The 27023-nt window shown below is 45.3% G+C and overlaps 1 protein-coding gene across 10 annotated transcripts in view; it reads left to right on the plus strand.

The window, feature by feature from the left end:
- SPECC1L (sperm antigen with calponin homology and coiled-coil domains 1 like) overlaps positions 1-16766 on the plus strand; it is a 170460-nt gene extending 153694 nt beyond the window's left edge. For 9 of the 10 annotated variants that reach the window (XM_033954779.1, XM_033954783.1, XM_033954782.1 and 6 more), the window contains 3 exons: positions 4171-4287; positions 9487-9546; positions 13564-16766. In XM_033954779.1, coding sequence (XP_033810670.1) covers positions 4171-4287; positions 9487-9546; positions 13564-13653 — 267 coding nt within the window. In that variant the 3' untranslated portion in view covers positions 13654-16766. The remainder of the gene's footprint in view (positions 1-4170; positions 4288-9486; positions 9547-13563) is intronic. The other variant, XM_033954788.1, reaches the window with a different exon arrangement.
- Positions 16767-27023: the final 10257 nt, after the last annotated feature.

A 27023-nucleotide genomic window follows, 5' to 3' on the forward strand; every position in this document is an offset into this window, starting at 1 on the left:
TCAAGGAGACGATTGCTTCCGCTTATCTTCTGAAACAGCAGCCTGTTCCGGAGTTTCTCAAGGCTCATTCCACTCGGGGTCAGGCGGCTTCTTGGGCTGAGTCGTCGCTCGTGCCTCCAGTGGATATTTGTAAGGCTGCGGTTTGGTCTTCCTTGCATTCCTTTGTTCGTCATTATCGGGTTGATGTGCAGGCGCGTCGGGACGCGGTGTTCGGTGAGCGTGTATTGGTATCGGCCCTTCGGGGGTCCCGCCCGTGAGAGGGACTGCTTTGGTACGTCCCATTCGTAAAGTTAACCTCTACTGGTCTGGAGAGTGCTAAAGAAGGAGAAATTAGGTTCTTACCTGCTAATTTACTTTCTTTTAGCTTCTCCAGACCAGTAGAGGTCCCCACCCTGTCTGTTGTTGTTGTTGTTGGGGCTGTTGCGCGGGCAGTTTTTGGTTTTTGCTGCGGGTTCTAGTATTTTTCTAGGGCCGGGGAGAATTGAAGAACAGCGGCTGTGGCTCGGCTGGCTTAGCTGGCGAGCTGTGGGGACATTCTTCCTTCGGGAATTTCTCCTCTGCATTTTCCAACAGCATTTTGGGTATGTTATTTGTTACTCCTTTCGGAGTATTGTTTTTTCTCTCTGTTGTTTTCCAGTTCTTGGTTCTGCTTGGCTATTCGGCAGACTGAGGGAAATAGAGAGGAGGGGCTAGGATATACTGTCCCAAAGTTTTGTTTTCAGTCTCCACCTGCTGGTCATGATTAGATATATACCCATTCGTAAAGTTAACCTCTACTGGTCTGGAGAAGCTAAAAGAAAGTAAATTAGCAGGTAAGAACCTAATTTCTCCTTATTCGCCAATGACGCCAAACTGGGCAATGTAGTGGGCAAAAGCACAACGGACATAGATTCAATGCCCGACAACATGATGCACGATCTACTACTACTGGAGCACTGGTCTAGGTCCTGGCAACTCAACTTCAATGCCAAAAAATGCAAAGTCATGCACCTGGGCAGCCAAAATCCATGCAAGACTTATACCCTTAATGGTGAGATCCTAACAAAAACTGAAGCAGAACGAGACTTAGGGGTGATCATCAGTGAGAACATGAAGACTGCCAATCAAGTGGAGCAAGCTTCATCCAAGGCAAGGCAAATCATAGGTTGTATTCGCAGAAGTTTTGTCAGCCGTAAGCCTGATGTCATTATGCCATTGTATAGATCCATGGTGAGACCCCACCTGGAGTACTGTGTGCAGTTCTGGAGGCTGCATTACCGCAAAGATGTGCAGAGACTTGAGTCGGTCCAAAGAATGGCCACAGGATGGTCTCGGGACTCAAGGATCTCCCGTACGAGGAACGGCTGGATAAATTAAAGCTATACTCACTCGAGGAACGCAGAGAGAGGGGTGACATGATTGAGACATTCAAGTATCTCACGGGCCGCATCGAGGTGGAAGAAGATATCTTCTTTTTCAAGGGTCCAGCGGCAACAAGGGGGCATCCGTGGAAAATCAGGGGCGGGAAACTGCACGGGGACACCAGGAAATTATTTTTTACTGAAAGGGTGGTTGATCGCTGGAATAGTCTTCCAGCAGCGTGCCTGATTTTAAGGCTAAATGGGATAGACATGTGGGATCTATTCAAAGAGATAGGTAGGGGAGGGTCTTTGGGGTGGGCAGACTAGATGGGCCGTGGCCCTTATCTGCCGTCTATTTCTATGTTTCTACTGTACCCAGGGCTTACTATGAATTGTCATGTTGTAAAAACAGTGCAAATATGTTCTGCACAGATACACTTACTATACCGTGTGAAACCAATGCTATCATCATCTGACTTCCGTACTGTTGTACAAGCAATGGTCTTGTCACGGCTGGATTACTGCAATGTCCTGTACCTCAGAATAACCAAGACCAGATGTAGGGCATTGCAGGTGGTCCAGAATGCCGCAGCCAGATTGATAACTGGAACATCGATATGAGCATATTACTCCTCCATATCTTCGACAACTGCATTGGTTGCCAGTTGCATTTCGAATTCAATATAAAGCAATTATATTATGCCATCAATTCCTATATGGTACAATGCCCGAAATTTTTAAGAATATGATGTCTCGTTATCAACCACAAAGATCCCTGCATTGCGAAGGTGCCACATTGTTGAAAACAAAGGCTAACCCTAAACATGTAGATAAGAATGCCATGACTTTCACATGTGCAGGAGTCAAGCTATGAAATGGCCTTGTTGGCCAGATTTGAAAATGTGGAGAGAGGAATTCATTTAGGAAAATGTTGAAGACTCAACTATTTGTTGATACATTTTTCTGAGCAATTGATTTTATGTAAGACGGACCATGTCTGTTTTATTTTCTTATTTTGTATAGATTTTTAACATTTTATGTATGTAATTCCTTGTAAACCATTTTGGGAAAAAACAGTATAGAAATTTTAAAAATAAATAAATATATATATATATATATATATCACAGCAGTATTTTTTAAATATAAATCTGAATTAAAAGGTGGCTCAGTTTGTCTAGGGAGGGAAATAGCTGAAAGGTGGGAAAAGGTTGGCACTTCCAGTGAAAGAGAGGGGACCAACATACCCACACTTAATTATATTAGTGCTACAGTTTTGAAGCAATTAATATTCTCTTGGTAGAGGTTAGACATAGAAGGAACAGTGGGAGCTGGATGAGCACTTTTATTTTTATTTTTTTAGTTACTAGAGGAGTTTGATAGATGGGAAGGTTGTGTGTCTAGTATGGATGTAGGATGTAAGGGCATCACTTTTTTTATTAGTATCCATGATTGGATAGGTGAGGACATCATATTTTAGTATCCATGATTGGGTATTGGAAGGTGGTGTGTAAAAAGATGGGAAGCTTCCCTCTCCCCAAAGCTTAAGTGGAAGAACATTCCATCAGTTTAAGCTCAGATAGCTAAGACTACTTGTTGAGGCTGATAAATGCACCATTTCTTCTCAGAGTATCAGAGGCCTCTGCTGCTCCTGTAGCCTGACCCCAGCACCCTTGCTTTTCTGGGACTTAGGGAGAGAAAAGTTGATTTTCAGAATTCCTTCCTTCCTTTCTACTTGTAATCTGGTTTCTCTTGTTTTGTGTTTGTTGCTGATGATTTGATGGTTCCCCTTTTGACATACACAGGCATTTAGCTTCCTGCATGTGCTCTGAACAGGAATCCTTAAGGGACTGAAGGGGTGAGTAGAGCTAGGAGTTAAATGGATGAGAGTGTGAGGCGTTTGCTGAGGATGAAAGGTTCACAGAGCAGTCTTCGGAGAAGAGTAGAGGTGCCAGTTATTTCAGAGTAAGGTAGGTTGATTTGAAAGTCCTGGGAAGGGATAGTAGAGGGCTGAAGAAGTGCGATAGGGATAAAACAAACTAGGATGGGTGTACTTGGTTAATAGGAATAGAAACTGGTGAAAGTAGCTGGGAGACCTGGGTATGACAATGAGGGAGTAAGGGGGGTAAGAGCTGTGGCATGCAGTGCTTGGCTTCAGATAATTTTGTCATGACAATGTCACATATGTTGCCAAAGTAATACATGAAGGATATCGCAGTAAAACATAAAACCAGCACACACACACAAAATTATGTGGTAGATATTTTTGTGTATGTGGTTGTAATCTGCTGTGGTAATCGGCAGAACATAAACATACAAATACATTTTACAAAGACTTTCTACATGTAAAAAACATAGTAGATGAGAGCAGATAAAGACCAAATGGTCCATTTAAACTGCCCTCTTGTTCCTTATTCCAGTATCACAGCTGTTAGGCACAGAGCATGACCATTTGTAGGACATCACTCCTTATCCAAGACTGTTTTTGTCAGATTCTTCCATTGTGCTGGGTAGCTGAGCATGCTAGACTCCTACTTAGATCATACTTTGCACCTCTCCCCTCTCATTTCCAACCACAGTGTTTCTCAATAATCTAAATAGTCACCAACTTAGGGTCACTATATTGAAAATCTTGTCTCCCAGGCCCCATTTGCCATGCCACTCTAATGACACCACTAATGCAGTTCCTGGTTCTTTCCTCTATCTTTCGTTCTGTTTTGGGAAATCTGAAAACCTGCTCCCTTACTTTAATATTTGTATCAGGACATGTTAGCAAATCCTATCCTCACCTCTCTCTCTGTATCTAACAGGGTTTTGGTTTTATTTCTTTAGAATATTGACATCACAAACTTCAGCAGCAGTTGGAATGATGGTCTTGCCTTCTGTGCGCTTCTGCACACCTACCTTCCTGCGCACATCCCATACCAGGAACTGAACAGCCAGGACAAGGTACAGCAGTGGTTGCTGGAGCTCCATGATTGGGAGGTGGCATTAAAGATGATCTTACTTTGGTGGTGGGGCAGGGGGGTGCATTAACTGACAAGGGAGGATTCCCTTGGCATTTACTGTGTTGTGGCATAAGAAAAGTAAATATCATGCTCTGCCCCTCTAAACACAAACTCTGGACAGCAGACATTGGACTGGGAAGGAAGGAGGGCAAGATCTTCCATCACAAAGATTTCAGTTGTGGGAGTGGGGTACAGAATAGCATCAGAGAGGTGGCAAGAGCTCTTGCTCCCACAGTGGTCTCATTCAAATAAGTCACATTAGGAGCAGAAGAAGATTTCCATAGTTTTATAAGGGGTTATGGTGTAAGTCTGGAGTGGATCAGCTTAAAAGAATTGTGAAGAAATGAGCTTTCAAAGAAAGGTTAGTGGATATATAGAATGGCCTCCCAAAGAATGCACTAAATAACCACTCAGTGAGGATGGTGATGACAAAAGAAATCTTAAGGCAAACACAGATAATCCTTAGCTGTGAGTAAGCAAGGAGAAAGTGTAAGGTCAGGTGGTATTACAGTAGATAAGAAAAAGTAGAGACTGGATGGGCCATACAGTCTTTTATCTGCCATCATAGTCCCTCTTACAATCAGTCTTTTCTCAGTCTCCAGCGGGTGGTGTGGTCTGTTTGTGCAGTCTGTGCTGAGTTCTGTTGGATGTGGTTAGTGAATCTTTCTTGTCCCTTTGTCTGTCTGGACTGAGCCTGGAGGACCCTCTCGGGGGTCCTACAAACCTCAGGGGTGTCACACTCAGAAGGGTCGAGTCCCTCTCCAGTTTTTTCTGAATCTAGAGGAGCCTCAGCTGTACACCTGGCCACTGATACTGGCACACACTACAATTTAGAGTGCCTGTGGGGTCTGCTTTTTTCTTGATACAGCTGGTTAGCTGTGAGAAGAAATAAAATATAAAACATAAGAACATAAGCAGTGCCTCTGCTGGGTCAGACCAGGGGTCCATCATGCCCAGCAGTCCGCTCACGCGGCGGCCCACCAGGTCCAGGACCTGTATAGTAACCCTCTATCTATACCCTTCTATCCCCTTTTCCTTCAGAAAATTGGCCAATCCCTTCTTGAACTCCAATACCGTACCCTGTCCTATCACGCCATCTGGAAGCGCATTCCAGGTGTCCACCACCCGTTGGGTGAAGATGAACTTCCTAAAATTGGTTCTGAATCTGTCCCCTTTTAATTTTTTCTGAATGCCCTCTCATTCTTGTAGTTTTCGAAAGCTTGAAGAATCTGTCCCTCTCCACTTTCTCTATGCCCTTCATGATTTTGTAAGTCTCTATCATATCCCCTCTAAGTCTCCGCTTTTCCAGGGAAAAGAGCCCCAGTTTCTCCAATCTTTCAGCGTATGAAAGGTTTTCCATACCTTTTATCAAATATGATACTCTCTTCTGAACCCTCTCGAGTATCGCCATATCCTTCTTTAGGTACGGCGACCAATATTGGACGCAGTACTCCAGATGCGGGTGCACCATCGCTCGATACAACGGCAGGATAACTTCTTTCGTTCTGGTTGTAATACCCTTCTTGATTATACCTAGCATTTTATTTGCTTTCTTAGCGGCCGCTGCGCACTGTGCTGACAGCTTCATGGTCTTGTCCACTATTACATCCAAGTCCCTTTCTTGGGTACTCTCACTCAGTAACAGCCCTCCCATCTTGTAGCTGTACCTTGGGTTTCTGTTTCCTACGTGCAAGACTTTACATTTCTCTACATTAAACTTCATCTGCCACAATTTAAACTGAGGATGAAAGAATCAAGGATTAAATATATTGAATGAACTGGATGAAGTTTGGATGAAATTTGAACGCCATTCTTGAGCTAAGTACCATTAATTGTGAACGTCGAGGAGACATTTAGTAACTTAATGATTTTTTGGATGAGATTCACTAGAGAGACATCTTATATATTTATATTTAAAATGCACTCAAAGCATTTTTGTGTTGTTGCACCACACATGTGTATGCCTATGATGGTGTAGGCGGTGGCTTACAATAGATCCTGCCGATTGATTCAAGCTGGGGTTGGAGACCATTAGGGTGGGAGTGGGATCGGTGGGCACTAGGGAGTTGTAGGAGACTGAAGGAGGGAGCATCTCAAGGAAGAAACCTTATCGTTGAAGAATTTTGCTAGAACATCGGCTGTGGGAGAGGAGGGGAGCACGGTGGGGTCTCTTTTAGAGGTTAGGGAGCGCCAGATGTTGAATAGTGTACTGCTCTGATTGTTGGACCTGGAGATTTTGTCACCATAGAAGTTCTTTCTTGCTTTTTTTAGCGCTGTATTGTACAGCTTGATATTGACTCTCCAGGACTGTCTGTCTATGGGACATTTTGATTTTTTCCATATGCGCTCCAGAGCTCGACATTTCTGTTTTAGCTCTCTGTGATAAGGGAGGTACCAAGGGGCCTTGCGGGGGTAGGAGATGGATTTAGTGGAAAGAGGGGCGAGGGAAAGATAGGTGGATTCGGAGAGAGCGACCCAGTTATGCCAATTGGTACCTGAATCTGCAAGCTTAGGGGCAGAGGAGAATAGATTGAGAAATTTAGACCAGAACAGGTCGCTTGTGATTTTTTTGCGGAAGGTAATGGGGTTGGAAGTGCGGGGTGAAGCCCCAAGGTGCAACATAAAGATGGGGAGACAGAAGGTCCCTAGGAAGTGGTCAGACCAGGGGACATGTTCCCAGCAAGTGTCATCAACTGACGTCTTATGAGCTGTAAGGTCGAGGAAGCTAATGAGGTCTAGAGTGTGCCCCTTTTCGTGGGTTGGGGATGGTGCAGGGGGGGAGGCCAAGGGAGGTGAGGAAGCTAATGAGTTCAATCGTATCCTTGCTGGTGATGTCGTCTAGGTGGAGATTGATGTCTCCGATGATCAATATCCTTTGGAACTTGAGGAAGGCGTTTGTTATAGTCTCAAGGACGAGTTCGGAGGAGTTGTTCTAAGGGGTAGGAGGGCAGTATAGGAGCAGGATGCCCAGTGGGTGAGGATGAAGTTCATCGTTGACGGAAGCAAGCATGTATTCTAGTGAGGTGTGGCAGCCCCTTTCGAGGAGCTGAACATCGAAAAAGGATTTGTAGAGGATTGCCAGGCCACCTCCTTTACAGTTAGATCTAGGTGAAAAGAGACCTTGGTAGCCATGGGAGCAGAGTTCATTTTGTGTAAATAGGTCATCTTTTCTAATCCATGATTCCGTGATGCATAGGAAACCAGGGTCAGAATTTTCAAGTAGGTCCTTCAGAATTTGAATCTTGTTGCAAGCGGATCTTGCATTGCAATAAAGTGTTGGGACTGGGTTGAGCGAGTCAGAGGCAAGGTTGGGGAGATTGGCAGGGGAAACAAACTTTAAAGAAGCATGGTTGATTCTACCGGGGGGGAGGGGGGTTTGGGAGGATGTGGTCTGGTGCGAATCATCGTGGGGATTTTGAGGCCATTGGTATTCGCGGAATTGAGAAGATCGGGAGAAGGGGGTATTACACAGAGGGTGGTGTTGAGGGACAAGCAAAGTAGGAGGAGAAAGGGCCACGAGGGTGGCTTCATGGTGAGAGGTTGGTGAGCCTTTGGGTTGTGAAAATATATATATATATATTTTTTTTTTTTTTTTTTTTAATTTTATTTAATTTTTTTGTATTTTGTATTTTTTGTATTTTCATGTCAACCAGTCCGTGGTCCTCCTGGTCTTGGGTAGTCAAGAGGGCTCTTTGGAGCAGATACGATTGCGCAAATTGGATGTCCATGGGGTCCTTCACTCTTATGTTCAGAAGACTCTGCAGTTCCGTAAATCAGATCATCTTTTTGTCCTCTTAGTGGGTCCTCGTAAGAGGAACAGTGCTTCCAAGGCTACCATTGCACGTTGGATCAAGGAGACTATCACTTCGGCGTACCTTCTTCAAAAGAAGCCTGTTCCGGAATTTCTGAAAGCTCATTCCACTCGGGGTAAGGCTGCTTCTTGGGCAGAGTCTTCTCTTGTACCTCCAGTGGAGATATGTAAAGCTGCGGTTTGGTCTTCTCTCCATTCCTTTGTTCGCCACTACTGTGTGGATATTCAGGCGCGTCGAGACGCGGTGTTCAGTGAGCGCATTCTAGTGGCAGCCCTTCGGGGGTCCTACCCATGATGGGTACTGCTTTAGCATGTCCCATCTGTTTCTGTGCCGGTCTAGAGAGGCGATAAAGAAGGAGAAATTAGGTCCTTACCTGCTAATTTTTTTTCTTTTAGTCCTCCAGTCCGGCACAGAACCTCACCTTGTTGTGTTTTTCTCGAAGAGTAAGGTTTTTTTCTGCGGGTGTTGGTTGTTGGGGGAGTTACAAAAGCAGCAGCATTTGGTTTGGTTGGTTTAGCTGGTGAACTGTGGGGCGTTTTGGGGAAAGTTCTTGTTCTAATCGGTATCCAACAGTGTTTTCCTGGTCCGATTGGGCTAGGCTTATTTTTTCCATGCGTGTGTGAAGTCGTATATTCTGGACTCAGCCTAGTTGATTTCTGCTTGGCGATTCATAAAGACTGATTGTAAGAGGGATTGCACAGCCCACTTGTACTGCTGCCAAAAGTTAGTGTCTCAATCTCCACCTGCTGGCAGAGGAGCGTAAACCCATCCATTTCTGTGCCGGACTGGAGGGACTAAAAGAGAAAAAATTATCAGGTAAGGACCTAATTTCTCCTTTGAGCACATGTGCTTTCAGTAATCTATGCTCAATAAGTAAATTTCACTACCTAGAATTGTTCATGCTTTTGTCACTACATGAGCAGTTTTTGTGTTACACCATCCTGTTATTACTCTCTCTTGTGTATTTGGAATACTAGGGGCCTGTAGACATTAGAAAGTAATGCATCACTTCCAGAAATCAGGCCCTGTGTGTTCCACGTGATGCACTGTAGAAAAAATACCAGTATAATCCATTGATTCATTATTGCAAAAGAAAAAACTCCAGAGCCATATTTGTTACTTGAACCTCATTTAGGAGGTAGTAGGTAGTTCACAACAATGCCATTAATGCATGTTATATAGCTATAGCAAGGCCCATCTTATGCATTGGACATTTTGATAATGTGCATTAATGGCATTAGCACATGCTGTTAGTAAATCACTTTTTTTTCTCTGCTGAAATCCCTTATATGAGAGAAATCTAAATATATAGTTTTGTTTATTGACAGAGAAGAAATTTCACCTTAGCCTTCCAGGCAGCTGAAAGCGTTGGTATCAAATGCAGTTTGGTAAGTGAGAAAACTATGCTGTCAATGAGAGGCTCTTAAAGAATCTGGTGGCTTTATAAAGTAATGCCTCCTGACAGTTGCTTAAACAAGGGCATTGCTCTAGTCGCTCTGTGTATGGTTATTCCTGCCAGCATCCACCATGGAGTTGGCAGTCTGGTGGTGAAACCAGTAGAGAGTAACATCTAACTGAACACTAGATTGTAAGTCAGCTACCTGTGTTGTGCCCTGCAGGGGAAGCAGTGTATAACTTCTTTGTCTCATACTACTGAGTAATGAGCTTGTTAGCAGTGCAAGCAATGAGAGCGTGCTCTTTCTCTTCATCCGGTATTGCCAGATGGAAAGGAAACTGGCTGGGACGTTCTTTTATGTCTTCGAGTGGCAGGATTATTGTCATATTAAATGCATTTAGACTTCTAGACCCTCTTTCTAATATAAAATTCTGCAAAATTTTAAAATATTCAAAACAAGTCAAAAATGAAAAGTTTGACAGTAGAAACAAAATTAAACTTCTGAGCTAAAAACACAACAATATCTTATCAAAATGAAAATAGTAAACAGATTAGCGTTAAATATGCTGATGCTGTTAAGTAAATCCAAATGAGACCTACATAAAATCTGAATATCATAAAATAGCACCAGCATAAATAAAACCTGAAAAAGCTCAAAAGATGCAGTTAAATCAGGATAACTGAGAACACAAAAAGCTTTAAAACCTAGTGAATAGAAAGGGTAAAATTTCTCAGTTGGACCTAAGAACTAAAAGCAGAAAGTATGAGCCAGCATACATCTTTAAAAAGAAAATTTCATTGAAGTGGTAAGAAGTGACGATCTAGAAATCAAGGTCCACATCAGCTTCCCCATGGGACAGGATATTTAAGGGATTTTTAGCTTTTTTTTCCCTATACCTAAGATTCTGCATTGTAGAAGGGCTCAGTCAAGAAGGTGAACCAGGGACCCCTTCACAGCTGTGACAGAGGCATAGTACCACAGAAGCACTAGACATTACTTTTCAACAGTGTTGCCACATGGCCTTCTGACACTTTCTCCTCAATATTAGACCAAATTAACCCCTTCCCCTGAGCAGCCAGATAGGCGCTTAAGTGCATCAAGTCTTGTGAATAAACTGCATGATGTCGAGAATGTTTATTGCAATACAGATGATAGGAGATGATGTGCTGCTGTTCATGGTGATGTTTGGCAGATTTTATTGAAGATAGATGTAAAGAGGCACTGTTAAAGATAAGTTAAGTGTTGCTGCACCAAAATGGCTACCACAAACTCCAGTGGTAGTCTCATGAGACTACCACTCAAAGTCACAGCAGCCATTTTTTTTTTTTTTAATTCTTTATTGATTATCCAAACATCAAAAGTGCGAAACACCAATATGTATCCACATAATAAGTCAATAAAAGCACTTTCATTGTACAAATATACATGAACAACCATTTTTTCCCCACCCACCCAGTGACTAATCAATAAAAACATAGATCTTTCAATAACCTTTCCCTATTATACAGCAGCCATTTTGAGATTGGAACTAGCATGGGCAAGAGCGACAAGGGAATGCTCCTACCTTAACTAGCCACTAGACCGCCAAGAACTCGAAGATAGACCCGTGTGTGTGTGGAATCGAGCCCACTCCTGTTTGGGTGGGGGGAACGGAATAGAGGAGAAAGAGGAAGGTGTCAAGTCTGCCTGTGTTTGGGGTAGGTGGAAGCACACACACTGCACTGCAGAGTTTTGGTTTCGGATAAAAATGCAAAGAGCATATTCGGATTTTGTGTTGGTTTCAATTCTGAGACCTAAATTTCAGTCGGTCTCTAGTTCTAATCTGAATACTGTCCCCCTCCAGTGCAGAGGCAGGATGCTGCAGCAGAGGAAAAGCTTCTGGGCTGTTGAAGGCAGCTTGTTTTGCTGATTGCTATTGCTGGTGACCGAAGATTGCAAGCTGCAGATTGGGGAAGGAATGATGCAGAACTGGAGCACCCCCTTATGGTTTGTACCTGGGGTGGGCCACTCTCATTGCCCCACCCTTGGTACACCACTGCCCTGTGGAATTGCTGTAGTAGAATGGGGACTGCACTGAAGATGCAGTAGTGATTGGAATGTGCAGCAAAGGCAGTCCACACCCCCTGCTACAATGCTCTCATATACACAGGGGTAGAGGAGAGTGGCAGTGTAGCACATAGGATTATGTTATGGTCTCCTACTCAGCACCCAAATATTGTGCTTTGTACATGTGCTTAAGGAGAGGAGGAAAGGAAAGCCCAGCCCAGTGCTTGGTTCTGTCTGTTTCTACTCTGAACCATTAGAGGAAGGTCATTGGTCCCATCAGAAAGGAGGTCATGGCAGTAATGTCAGCAGTATAGGTAGGGTGAGAGAAGAAAATAACTGCGGAAATGTGCAGATGGAAATGTTAGGGTGTCTGGAGAGGAGAGTGAGAAGATTATAGGGTGGGAGGGTGGAAGGAGAGAAAGTGAGGAAATGTCGAGGATGAGGGGCACTGGGAGAGAATGCCTCAAAAAGATGGAGAAGATTGGAGGTGAGCATGAGGTATGAGTGAGGGGATCGCTGATGGGGGGGTGGGTTGCGTGGAGGGGGGGAAATTAATTAGGGAGTTAAAGAAAGAGTGCAGGAAGAGAGATGAAATTCAAAGCAGTGGGGAGAAAGGAAATGGAGAGGGGATTTCAGGCAGATGTTCCAGGGGCTAAAAGACTGAAGCTGTACTATGGGATGTGAGTGGCAAAGATGAAGATGGTGCTGTGGTTTGAGAATGGTGATGGCAAGCAAGGAGAGAAGTCTCTGGGGTTTGAGTGAAGGGATGGGAGATTATTCCTCATTCTTCTGGGCCAGAATGTACTCTTTATCCTTGTGTGATCCCCTTCTTTCCTCCATGACTATCCCTCTCTGTCCACAAGATCCCTTTTGAGTTTCGATCACTAAGATCTCTAAATTGGACACACAAGAAATATCAGTATGTAAATGACATTTTAAATCATTTTTTAAAATTACTATTGGATAGGCCAGATAATCTTTATCTGCTGTCATTTTCTTTGCTTATTAAAGTGTAAATCTCATATACAAATCTGTAAATATTGCTTCAGAATTTTGAAAGCTGTACTGCATTGAAGAGGAACTGTGCCTAATGAGATGGACTATTAGGATTTATTAGCAAGAATAAGTCAAACATAAGCAATAGACAATTGCAGGAGTAAAAGTATTCAAATAATTTAAAATATGACATATTATGTTACATTACAATGTCAACACAATATGAGTTTAATAGACAGCATAGGGTGTAAACAAAGAAGGAACGTATAGATAAATAAGATAAGAATAACGGGAGTAAGAAAATAAGGGGACTAATTTAAAGAACATTGCACATGAGATCAGAATGGGATAGGAGTGTTGGCATGGCTCCTTCTTTCTCACAGTTTTACTAATGAAAGCAAATGGCCTGGGAATGGCAAGAAGTCAGAAAGAAGAGTGGAGACTACAGCAGCCCTTAAGTAGATCATCAGCAAAAGCCAGCAGCACACAATATCATGTAGCTTAAATATAGCATTTCCCCTGATGCTTATCAGGTTTCTACCCAGCCATTGTTCCCTCACAATGGGAAGGGACTGGGATGGGGGTGGGGGGTCTGGGCATTCTCATTCTGTAGCCAGCAGCTGTTTCCAATTCCCAGGCGCTGAGCTGTACAAGATAACCAGGGTCCAGATGCCAGAATGAATCTTTCATTTCTGTAACCCATGAGCTACATCTTCCTGCTGACCTGAGACTGGACACCATCTCTCAGCAGGTTTTTAGGGTTTCTTATAGAAATGAGTACCTCTTACAGAAGTCACTACTTCCATAATTTAAGGGTTCTAGGCAGAGGTGTTAGGAAGACTGGGCAAATTTGGTTAGATATCTTCACTAGACTCCTGCACTCTTCTCTCTGAAAGTTAATCAGTTCAGCTGGGTAACTGATGGTTTCACCACAAAATGCTTTCTCTCTGGTTTTCTCTTTCACAGGATATAAATGAGATGGTGCGAACAGAAAGGCCTGACTGGCAGAGCCTCATGCATTATGTCACAGCCATTTACAAATACTTTGAAACCTGAAGGATTGATGAGGTGGATCCAGCAAAGGTTGTTGGTCAAAACCTCAGCTAACACTATTTCCAGCTTCACTATAATATCGACAGCATTCACCTACTGCAGCCTCAGACCCTGCTGTCTGCTCCTCCAGAAGCCACTGCTGTCTCTTATCTGCAAGCACCTGGAGGCACTGAGGAGTCTTAGGAGTCGCCATTAGCATGAAGCTTTAGACTGTGCTGAACAATAGTGACTTTCTTTAGTTCCAGAAGCTCATGCAAGTTTTCAACCACCTTTCAAAGAACTAAGGAAAAAAAAAAATGGAACTTGGAACAGAATATTTGCTAAAGGGGAAAGTTTCTGTTTGGAGACTGTGAAATATTACACACCTCTACTAATTTCCTACTTGGCTTTTGCATTGTATTGGTTGCTGTTTCCAAGGAGAAAGGACGTGTCTTCATTGTCTCTCTCAACTGAGTTGCCTTGCCACCTCTTTAGCCTCAAATAGGATGTGCAGTGGCTCCCTCAGTTTTGGTGTATGCAGCTGTTGTCCAGGGCTACCTCGGCTTCCACAAGCTCTGAAGTTCCAGCATCTCTTAGTCCTGCATACATCATCTTGTCACATGATTTTTAGTTCTGTATACAAACCTGGTCCATGCACATGTCATTCAACACATTGCAACTGTATAACAAATGTTATTCTATATAATGTTTATCTTCCCCCGATCACTTAAATTTTTACTAATGCTGAAAAAAATTTCTTTTCACAGCCCAACTGTAGACATTTTGATTTTGTTTTCCTAGCATCAAATAATCTTTCCTTTTTTTTTTTTTTTTTTTTTGTATTCTTAACTGCAGCATGGGATGCCTCTGAAAGAAAATGTTTTATATAGAAAACAAGTTTTGGAATATAGAATTGAAAAATAACTATTTGCTGTCTCTGTAGCCATCTTGGCACCCTACCTTAGCTCGGTTTCCTATCTGTTACTTGTGATGCCTGGATTCAGCTATTTGATAAAAGTACCTGTAATTTTCTTTTAAACTCAGCCTTGGCATCTCAGATCCTATATAGAGAGGTTGTACTCTTATGTAACTTGATTCCGGTGTACTAATCATATAACAGCATGTCTGAAAGGAATGCAGTGATTGGGCAGGAGTGATGCCACTAGTTTAGGGTGGTAATGTTTGCCTCTGAAACTGGCTACTGTGTAGGAACAATAAGCCATGACAGAATTCCTTGAGCACAGATTTTACCAGTAGCGGCACTTGGCTTAGCTAAGGCCTCTGCTATTTCCTGAAGTCTTCCTTGTTTACTGCAGTCCATGGATAAAATTCATGGCATTCTTAGATCTTACAAACCATTCTAATATCACTTCTGGGAATTGTGAGAAATTTTTCTGATATGCAAAGCAGATACAACAAGTTCACAATTTGTTATGGCTACATAAGAGAGAAAAGTCAAGAAGCAACGTAGGCACTGGGATATGTGAAGGAACCCCACTGCCATTTTGGGATAGTCCAGTCGCCCTCATTCATGGTAAAGAGCATTCAGCAAAGTGCCTTAATTCTCTGTATAACTATGCCAGCTGTATAGGAGCTGCTACCCTGCCCAACTTGGGCTTTTCCTCCTCACTCCTTGTCATTGTGCTGCTAGGGATATGTCATATCTACTTGTCCCGGCCTACAGCACTGTGCAGCAGTGTGTGTGGATGTCACACTTATACTGCAGAAAAGCAGGTGAAATGCTAGACATGTTAGCTCTGTTCAGCTCTGGATTCCTGCAAAATGGCCTTAGATCCAGAAAAAATATTTAATAGTGTGGACTGATTTCAGTTGCTCTATAAACCCTAGCGTGCTTCAGTGTGCTGTATAGCAGAAACAGTATGATTTTTGCACCAAATGACTATGGTCTGTGATGATTATGTCTTTAAATGGGTTTTTAGGACTAAACAAACACAAGGAAATGATCATGCTAGGAGGAAAAGTTTACATGGTCATTTTTGGCCTTCATTCCTTTTACCGGCTGCTAAGAAAGACTTGGCCATCAATAGCGCACAAATGTGAACTTTGGATGTGCTGATGTCATCCATGCAGTACAGAGCGCATTCTGCAGATATGAAGGAAGAGGGTTCTGCAAGCAGACAAGTTATTGGGCCTTATCATTTGGGTCTGTCTGGTTGCATTGTGGAGAGAGGGACTGAGGGATGTCACACCATAAAAGGATGCAAATCCCCCCTTTGTGGCATTGATGATATAAAATAGACCTCCTTTGGAGCCATGTGTTCTGCAGTCCCAGCCAGGTGGTTTCCATTTCTTCAGCTGAGTTTCCTTAGAACAGAGATGTGAAGGGACGCTTGGGAGGTAGGATGTAGTGGAGATGCAAGAAGTAAGCAACTGAGGTCAGGGACTGTGCAGTGTACAGTACTGATAATCCTACATTAGAACAGTGCCAATCTTGTCCATGCTAGAAGAGTCGGGCAGCACTGTAAAAGCTACTTGCTAGCTTCAGTTATTAGTCTTTAACAGTCGTTTAGATATTTTTCAGTGGCGCAGAAGACACTTTGTGAAAAATCCTAAATCAAAGAGGAAACAATAATTGCAAATAGTGCAAATCTTATTCAAGTTACCCTTAACAAACTCTGCATGTTTCTTTCCTTCAGAAGAGGCTAGTTAATGGTGCATTAGCCATTGCTGTCCCAGTCATGTTTTTGTTGCTACTTGAATAAAGGTATTTGCCCCATATGTAATTTGTGTTGCCCCCTCCCCCCAGGACCCTTGCCTTAACATGACCCTCCTCTTTCCTGAAGCCCTGTTCCATGTCCTCACCTCGGTCTCTTCCAGAGCCCTGTCGGCTGTTATATGACTCTCCCCGACTTCTCTAGAGGCCTTTCCCTTCTCTCAACATCCCTTTTATTCAGCAGAGGAGTTGTCTGGAGAATGTGAGAATTTAAAAATGTTCTGGTCAGAGAAACATTTCTTTGTTTCTGGAACTGACCTGGTTTTATTCTGCATCATTTCATTGTTTCTAATGCAGGCTTCAAACCAGGAGACCAGGTTCCCCTCTCTGTAACTTTTATACTGTAGCCCTAAGGTTTTATATTAATGCTGTATTAAATATTTTGAATATATTTAAAAGTGAACCGTTTTATGTCAAGGACTCTTTATTGAACCATTTGTGGAGTATGATTTATTAGATTTGCTGTACCACTCAAACTACAAGAGAACAAAGCAGTTTACAATACAATATCAAAGTAAGGATGGGAAAAGAACTCCAATTAATAAGCGGGAAAGCTCTCATTCATACAAAAGCTTACTCCCCCCCCCCCTCCTCCCATCTAAAAACATAAATGAGAACACAGTAGCACATACCCAGCATAAGCAAATCTCTGACATATTCCCCCCTGGAATTGACCCAAAAGTTGCAGCAAAGTATTAAGCCTTCAATTTTTGCTTAAAATACTTCAAAGAGCCCTCCACTTGCTGCAGCTCCTTCAGGAGAGCATTCCACAAGGATGATGCCACAAACAAAAATGCCTCCACATGTGTAAATGTATTAGGTACCTGGGCCACTATGGGCATCTTCAAATTACAGTCAAGTTGACCTCCATGCTCTCTCTGGGGCATAAGGTAGCACCAGGATAGCCAGAGGAGGAGGGGAGTTAGCATACAAGATCTTGTGTATGTACCATCATGTGTTTCATTCTTTATCTGGTTAGAAGAACTGTATGAGGACTATATCGACCTGATGAAGGGAAAAGAAATTTCAAAACTCTGCCATAGATCTCGGCTTTAGCTTGTTTGCTGATCTTTATTTCTGGGTTTCAGAGTTGTTTATGCAAGCACACTTCACAGAACTCCACAGTGATCCATATGGGAAAGATAACAGGGATCCTACTCATGCTTATCCTTTAGTGCAGTATATCTCAAACTCTGTGCCTCCTGAGATTTCAAGTGTGCTGCGGCACACTGAGGAGGAAGAGAGGCACCTGCCAGCTGACTTCCCTATGTGGTACAGTGCCAACGCTGCCCGATTTGCCGAAGGCCTGCATGTTTCCCCATCTCTCTAGCGTCCTCCGGCTTCCCCTCTGGCCTCCCAGTCTCACCTTTAAAGCTAATTACAGCAGCCTGCAAAAGATCATCAGTAGGTAAAATGATTTTATTTTCAATCTAGTGATTGAAATTTGTCAGTTTGGAGAATTTATATCTGCTGTGTATATTGTGTGTATATGAAAGATGAATGGAAAAAATTGCATTACAATTAGTAAAGGGGATGGGATCTGGGGCAGAGCGTGGGTGGGCCTAGGGAAGTCTGTGGTTGGGGTACTCAGTTGATATTTGTCAGACTTAGGGGGGTACTTAGCTTGAAGTAGTTGAGAAACACTGCTGTAGGCAATCAGTTGGTGCCAGTGCCTCTCCTTCTCTCCGGCCCTCTTTCCTACTGGCACCCCCTACTGGCGTCTCGGGGCCCATCTGGAGGGCCTCTGCACATGCACGGACATCAACATGATGATGTCATGCATATGCGTGATGTTATCACGGCAACGTCCGCACACTTCTGGGTGCCTCAAGCCATGTCCACTACCTTTAGTGTGCCCTGGCTCTAGAAAGTTTGAGACACTGTTTTAGTATATGTTCCTTATCATCCTGATAGTCAGACCAATCCAGACTGATGGGTTATGTCCCTCTATCAGCACATGGAGGCAGAGATTTGAAAGGTTCCAATGACAAATCAATATAACAGATGATGCAGCCATGCAGTGTCTAACTAAACTAAAACTTAACCTTATATACCGGGTCTTCAACCAAAGGAAGCTCGACGCGGTTAACAATAAATAAATAAAAAATAAAGTAAACTGAAATACAAGAGTTAGTTTTCAAAATGTTTAGCGAATAAAAAAGTTTTTAGAAATTTACGGAAGAGTTGGAAGGAACTGGGACACCTCAAAATTAGGGGAAGTTCATTCCATAGTTGGGGAAATTCTTAACTTTTGAGCCAGACTCCCAGAACCCTTGGCTCTGTAGTTGCAATCTCATTGAGGGATGCCCTCACAGGATCTGAGCCATGGCCAAGACCTCTGGTTGAAATAGGTTATTCCTCCTCAGCAGTCTAAAGTCTTGACCTAGGGGCCTTTACTCTGTGTGCTGGCATGAGTTGGGGCCATGGGGCCACTCACCAGGTTAAGTCCCTTATGCTACCTATGCCTGGGGCTCTGGGAAAAAAAAAGCATTGGAGTCTGCTGCTATTTCTCCCCTGACAGGGCATATAGTTTGGCATGCTTGTTGTACCAGACCCAGGACACCCGATTCTGCCTCTTCAAGGGCTGGGGGAGAGTCACATCTATAGCTGTGGCAGTGTAGTGCTGTCTAGAGTTTCTGTCTTGCTGGCTGGCACTGTGGGTCCTGAAGGTTCCAGCATAAGGAATGGTGTCATTTTTCCAGAGAAGCTGCAGGGAGCACCATGACTCGGGGGGGGGGGGGTTGAATGCTCAGCTCAGGGGCCTCCCCCTCTCCTGGAATTGGGGCCTGGAAGTAAAGTATTACACTGTGTGGCAGAAATTGATCCTGTAAGTAAGACATGCCTTCTAAATGGTGTTGAATCCTCTTACACAAAAGATGTCTCACCAGGGAAAGAAGGGTTAGGATAGCCACTGTAATTAGCAATCCAGTTGTTAGGAATGTAGATGTCTGGGTGGCTGGTGGCTTAGATTACTTAGTAATGTACTTAATCTGTTAACCTGTGAAGAAGGTAACAGACCTCTTATCATGGATAAGATTTGAGAGCACTAGGAAGTAGCCAAGTGTCAAGGTTTCCCTTAGAGCAGAGGTTCTCAACCCATCCAGTCAGGTTTTCAGGTTAGCTGTAGTGAATATAAATGAGATAACTTTTTATGTATTACCTCTATTGTATGCAATTTGTTTTATACATATTCATTATTGGCACCTGAAAAACTGACTGGTTAGTTGTGTCCCAAGGACTGGGTTGAGAGAAAACAGGGGGGGGAAAAAGAACCCTACCTAGACTTGAGAAAAAAGGTCAAAGCTTTTAGTTTCCCATATGATTAGTTTTCAACAATAGCTGAGTTGGCTGTCTAACTGATGAGTATTTGGTAAAATCTTGAATAAATTATCTGGAACTACAATTTTGTATTTCTGGTTCTTCCAGCAGTGTATAGAACGGATGGGCAGCAACCCAGTTGGGGGTTTCAGGATTTCCCTAATGAAGATGCAGGAGGGGAAGCTCTGAAAGCCAAATTTAGGCTTTTAGATGGGAAATTAAAAAGCCAGAACCTACAGGGTAGGATTCTCAGAATTGCTTCCTATTCTACACACAGTATCTTAGAAGCAGGTTTAGCTGCAGTGTCTCAGTGCAAGGGCTGAGATGAAGAAGGCTTTAGATTTGTTAGAAGCTAGAAAATAGGTTGTGTTATTTGTGGTCTTCTAACAGTTGGGGGAAGAGGAAGTCTATTCTGGAAAAAAAAATTGGTACCATTTTTACCAGGGTGGAAACAGCCTTCTAGCATTAGCATTTAAAAATTCATGAACCCGATTGTAACTCAACTTGACCTCTTATTTTGAAAAGGCGGGCATTAAATCTAAAATCCAAGAGGGAATGAGATCAGCCTTTAAATCAAGCAGGAAAGTTCTGGAGCAAATTGCTCAGCGTGAAGTATCTTCAGTAGATTACCAGCAAAATGAGGAAAGCAAGAGACTACCCAATGCAGAATGCAAAAAGTTTAAATAATAAGATTGTAGAGTTACAATGAACAAAGACAACCATGGCATGCGATGCCAGGGTACAAATTATATTGAAATGATGGGGCAGGTCAGCTGGTGGAGTGGTGGCACTTTTTGTTAGGATGGCATAGAATCAAGCAGGAAGAGTCCTGGAGGAAAAGAAAGGCAGGTACAACAAGGAAAAGTATAGCAATGGGGGTAGACTACCATCCATGTGGCCATTAGGAAACAGTAAAATACTAACAAGAATTTAAAAGGTAAATACAAACTCTTACTTTCATGGCCTTTGGGATTGTGAGAGTATTCAGAGCTTTTGGGGGGCCTTGGCTTCCTTTCTTCAGGGTCTCCTACGGGTTTCTGTTCCTGTCTCTGTATATCACATGTTGTTCGCTCATTTTTCTCTGTTTTCTGTGTATACTCTGCTGAGAAATTGTTTTTGAGCAAATGTTATATTCTGGGGAAAAAGTGTATTCTGAATTTCTGGTTGGCTGATACTCCTCCCTCCTTCTGGTACTGGAGGAATAAATTGCATGACCTAGGCTGGGAGGCCAACCTGGCTTCTTCCCCTCGTCAATGGAGCAGAGACTTTGTTCATATCTGGTCACCCTATTTGGACAGTTTGTCTCCTCGGGTTCGTAGTCGTATCTTGAACAGACTGCAGTTGTATTCCATTCCGCCTGTCTGATCTGGGGGAGAAGGGGGTTAGGGGTTGTTTTGGGGGTTAGGGGCTCTTTGTAACCTGAGAGGACATCAGAATCCAGTCCTCTTGGGGGGGGGAGCCTTGGTTTTATCCCAGGACAAGCAGGCAGCATATTCTTAACGTATGGGTGACGTCACCGACGGAGCCCCGGTACGGACCTTTTTAACTAGAAAGTTCTAGTTGGCCGCACCGCGCATGCGCTGGTGCCTTCCCGCCCGACGGAGGAGTGCGTGGTCTCCAGTTTCTTCGTTTCCGCGGAGCGAAGAAGACGCATGTGCTTTCAACGGCCGTTGAAAACTCTATTTTGCCTTCCCGCTCGCGATTTTTTGATCCCTTTTTTGTTCTATATTTTGTCCTTTGACTTTAACTTCCTTTAAAAAAAAAAAAAAAAAAACTCGTGTCTTTTCTTTGCTTTTTTGCAGCCGGCCCCGGCGGGGCCTGTTGTAATCATACAAGCCTCCGGGTTTGATTTCGCGGAGGCCGTGTTTCCCTTCATGCCCCCTCAACCGGGCTTCAAGAAGTGCCAGCGGTGTGCACGCCCGATCTCTCTGACTGACCCACACAATTGGTGCCTTCAGTGTTTGGGTCCAGAGCATCGGGCTGACACCTGCACCCGCTGTGCAACTCTCAAGAAACGCACACTTAAGAACCGGCAAATACAGCAAAATATTCTTTTCGGTACCGGTTCTACCATGGAGCAGGCCCCGACGTCGACGGCACCGCCTAAATCGGCACCAACCACATCGACACCGCCTGATCCCCCTTCGGGGTCGATAGCGCCAGGTAAGCCGGCTAAGAAGCCTTCCACTTCCCTTGAGCGACCTCCTGTTACAGCGGTGACACCGGTTCTCCCGACGTCCCGCCGATCCCGTAAACGCTCCGCTCCGATCACGGTGAGTGCCTCGTCATCGGCCTCCTCATCGCCGGAGCGTCGAGCAGCACCTATGGTACCGAAGAAATCTAAAGCGGTACCGGTGCCCCCATTGGAGGACCGGATCTCGGCCATCCTCCAGAACAAACTTCAGGAGCAGCTACAGAAGCAACTCCAACAGCTCCTTCCAACCATACTGGCACCGCTCCTTCCGGTACCAGTCCAGACCGAGCCTGGTACCGCCCCACCGGTATCCACCCCTTCGGTACCGCTGAATACATCCATGCCGGTCTTATCTGCTCAGCCTGTACTTCAGACTTGCTCGGCAGAGGACCCGACCCAGGCCCCAGATCGACGCCGGTCATCTCGGGACCGGGATCGGCACCATTCCTCCAGGGACAGGGATCGACGCCGGTCTTCATCCCCCGGCACCGTATCTATGCGGTCTGGCAAGTCCCTTTCTAAAACACGCCATACTGAGCCGGCTGTCAAGGACCCAGACCTGTGGGAGCAATCCCCACTCGGTACCGAAGAGGATGCCTCTTCTACCGATGAGGAACCCTCTATGGCTGAAACCACTTCCAAGCCCGAGCAATCCTCCTTCACGAAATTCCTTCGGGAGATGTCTGCGGCTCTCTCCATCCCACTTGAGTCCGACTCCAAGAAGTCCCAGGCATTTTTAGAAGCCTTGGACTTCGACCAACCTCCCAAGGAATTTCTTAAACTCCCCGTACATGATATCCTACGGGAAACATTTTATAAAAATTTGGAAACCCCGCTGACTGTTCCAGGTGCCCCTAAAAAACTGGACAGTTTATACCGGGTCATCCCGATCCCGGGATTTGATAAAACCCAATTGCCCCATGAGAGCCTCCTCGTAGAGTCCACTCTAAAAAAATCTCAGGGATCCAGTGTGTATGCCTCCACTCCTCCTGGCAGAGAGGGAAAAACTATGGACAAATTTGGAAAGCGCCTGTACCAGAATGCCATGCTGGCTAACAGAGCCAACAATTACTCGTTTCATTTTTCATTTTATATGAAACATCTGGTCCAACAACTTTCTGCTTTGGAAAAGTATGTACCCGAGCGTAAACTCCCACTTTTCCAACAGCAGATTTCCAGCCTCCTTCAGCTCAGAAAATTTATGGTGCGCTCGATTTACGACTCCTTCGAGCTTACTTCACGAGCCTCCGCACTAGCTGTAGCCATGCGACGCCTAGCCTGGCTGAGGGTGTCTGACCTTGATGTGAACCACCAGGACCGTCTCGCCAACGCGCCCTGCCTTGGTGATGAACTTTTTGGGGAATCTCTTGATACCACAACACAAAAACTTTCGGCTCATGAGACCAGATGGGACACCCTCATTAAGCCTAAAAAGAAGACTCCACCTGCACGACCATACAGACCTCAGTCCTCTTATCAACGTCGATTCTCTGCCAGGCCGCTGAATCCTCCTCAGCAACAATCCCGCCGGCCTCGCCACCAACAACAACAGCACACTCAGGCTCGTTCTCAGTCCCACCAGGCGACCAAGCCTCTCCCTTCGACTAAAAACCCTCAGCCCTTTTGACTCCTTTCTCCAGGGCATAGCCAGTCTCCAACCTTCCATGCCTCTTCCTCAGCCTATCGGAGGCCGCCTCACCATCTTCCTCCACCGCTGGGAGGCCATCACGTCAGACCTGTGGGTTCTCAACATCATCCGTCACGGATACTCACTAAGGTTCCACACTCTACCCATGGATCATCCTCCCGTAGAGTCTGCTTCTCACTCCTCCCAAATTCCTCTCCTCCTTCGGGAGGTCCAATCCCTTCTCCTCCTCAATGCCATCGAAGAAGTTCCGCAAGACCAAAGAGGTCAGGGTTTTTACTCCCGCTACTTCCTGGTACCCAAGAAAACGGGAGATCTTCGTCCTATACTCGACCTCAGGAACCTCAACAAGTGTTTGGTCAAGGAGAAGTTCAGAATGCTCTCCCTTGCCACACTTTATCCTCTTCTCTCTCAACACGACTGGCTATGTTCCCTGGACCTCAAGGAGGCCTACACCCACATTCCAATCCATCAGGCTTCACGTCGCTACCTCCGATTCCAGGTTCAGAATCACCACTATCAATACAAGGTGCTGCCCTTTGGTCTCGCATCATCGCCCAGGGTGTTCACCAAATGCCTGATTGTGGTAGCGGCCTTTCTCAGGTCCCACAACCTACAAGTGTTCCCCTACTTGGACGATTGGTTGGTGAAAGCAACAACCGCTCCACTTGTGCTGCACTCCACTCACCACACCATCTCTTTCCTCCATCTCCTGGGGTTCGAGATCAATTATCCCAAGTCGCATCTGCTTCCCACGCAGCGCCTTCAGTTCATCGGAGCTCTTCTCGATACCAACTCCATGAGAGCGTTCCTTCCTGCCGACCGGCACCGGACACTGCTTCACCTCTGTCGACAGGTGCTCCTCCAACCATCCATCCCTGCTCGCCAGATGATGATTCTTCTGGGTCACATGGCCTCGACAGTCCATGTGGTTCCTCTGGCGCGACTCCATCTGAGAATACCACAATGGACCCTCGCCAACCAATGGTCACAGACCAGGGATCCTCTTTCTCATCCCATCTCTGTGACATTATCTCTTCAGCAATCTCTTCAATGGTGGTTGAACTCCTCAAATCTTTCCAGGGGCCTCCTTCTTCATCCGCCCCCTCATTCCATGATCATCACCACAGATGCCTCCCCCTATGCATGGGGAGCTCACATGGGGGATCTACGCACCCAGGGACTCTGGACCCCTCAGGAGCGTCAACATCACATCAATTTCCTGGAACTCAGAGCCATGTTTTATGCTCTCAAGGCCTTCCAGCACCTTCTCTATCCTCAGGTTCTTCTCCTGTGCACGGACAACCAAGTCGCCATGTACTACATCAACAAGCAAGGCGGCACCGGATCTCGTCTCCTTTGTCAGGAGGCCCTCCGAATTTGGACCTGGGCCACAACCCACAATCTTTTTCTCAAAGCGGTCTATATCCAGGGCGAACAGAACTCCCTGGCCGACCAGCTCAGCCGCATCCTTCAACCTCACGAGTGGACCCTGGATCCTCCCACTCTCCACTCCATCTTCGCTCGTTGGGGCACTCCACAGGTGGACCTCTTCGCAGCTCCTCACAACCATCAGCTGCCCCAGTTTTGCTCCAGACTCTTCTCTCCACATCGTCTGGCCCCGGATGCTTTCCTACTCGACTGGACGGATCGGTTCCTCTATGCCTTCCCTCCACTTCCTCTGATGTTGCGGACCCTGTTCAAGCTCCGCAAGGACAGGGCCACCATGATTCTCATCGCTCCTCGGTGGCCCAGACAACACTGGTTCTCCCTCCTGCTTCAACTCAGCTCCAGGGAGCCCATTCCTCTTCCTGTATTTCCTTCTCTGCTTACGCAGCAACATCAGTCTCTGCTACATCCCAATCTGTCTTCCCTCCACCTGACAGCTTGGTTTCTCTCGGGCTGACCTCTCCAGCGAACCTGTCTCAGCCGGTCCGTCGCATTTTGGATGCCTCCAGGAAACCCTCCACACTCCAATGTTACCATCAGAAGTGGACCCGGTTCTCCGCTTGGTGTCTCCTTCATCATCACAATCCCACCTCCCTGGCGGTGGAAACTGTACTGGACTATTTGCTCTCTCTCTCCGACGCTGGCCTCAAGTCGACCTCAATCAGAGTCCACCTCTGTGCCATCACTGCGTTTCATGAGCCTATTCTTGGAAAACCCCTCACGGCTCATCCTCTGGTTTCCCGGTTCATGACAGGCCTCTTCAATATCAAACCACCTCTTCAGCCTCCCCCCGTCGTCTGGGACCTCAATGTGGTTTTGTCAGCCCTCATGAAACCTCCTTTTGAGCCTCTTGCTACTACCTCGCTCAAACTTCTCACATGGAAGGTGCTTTTCCTCATTGCCATCACCTCTGCCAGGAGGGTTAGTGAGCTACATGCACTGGTCGCCGATCCACCGTTCACTGTTTTTCACCATGACAAGGTGGTTCTGCGTACCCATCCTAAATTCCTTCCTAAGGTGGTTTCAGCCTTTCACCTCAACCAGTCCATCGTACTGCCTGTCTTCTTCCCAAAACCCCATTCTCATCCTGGGGAACAGGCTCTTCACACGCTGGATTGTAAGCGTGCCCTGGCGTACTACCTTGACCGTACCAGGGCTCACCGCTCCTCTCCTCAACTCTTTCTGACCTTCGATCCTAACCGTCTGGGTCACCCTGTATCTAAACGGACGCTGTCCAATTGGCTTGCTGCCTGTATTGCGTTCTGTTATGCTCGGGCTGGCCTGTCGCTGGAAGGAGCTGTCACGGCCCACAGGGTCCGAGCTATGGCTGCTTCTGTAGCTTTCCTCCGCTCTACGCCTATTGAGGAAATCTGCAAGGCGGCCACTTGGTCTTCAGTTCACACATTCACTACTCACTACTGCCTGGATGCCTTCTCCAGGCGGGATGGACACTTCGGCCAATCTGTGTTACAAAATTTATTTTCCTAATGGCCAACCATCCCCCCTCCCTTTCTGTTAGCTTGGAGGTCACCCATACGTTAAGAATATGCTGCCTGCTTGTCCTGGGATAAAGCACAGTTACTTACCGTAACAGGTGTTATCCAGGGACAGCAGGCAGATATTCTTACGACCCACCCACCTCCCCGGGTTGGCTTCTTAGCTGGCTTATCTTAACTGGAGACCACGCACTCCTCCGTCGGGCGGGAAGGCACCAGCGCATGCGCGGTGCGGCCAACTAGAACTTTCTAGTTAAAAAGGTCCGTACCGGGGCTCCGTCGGTGACGTCACCCATACGTTAAGAATATCTGCCTGCTGTCCCTGGATAACACCTGTTACGGTAAGTAACTGTGCTTTTTGTTTGTTTGTTTTTACTTGAATTCTTGTCTGCTGTTTGAATTTGTTGCTGTATGGTTTGTTTCTTAATAAAAAACAGATTTCAACTAAAAGGTAAATACAATTTGCAACAAAAATAATTGGAGATTTAAACCACCCTAGTATTTGGGTTAGTGTCAAATTAAGACATGCTGAGAAGGTTAAATTTCTAGATGCCACAA

Source organism: Geotrypetes seraphini, chromosome 8 (genome assembly GCF_902459505.1).
Source record: "Geotrypetes seraphini chromosome 8, aGeoSer1.1, whole genome shotgun sequence".
NCBI lineage: Eukaryota > Metazoa > Chordata > Amphibia > Gymnophiona > Dermophiidae > Geotrypetes > Geotrypetes seraphini.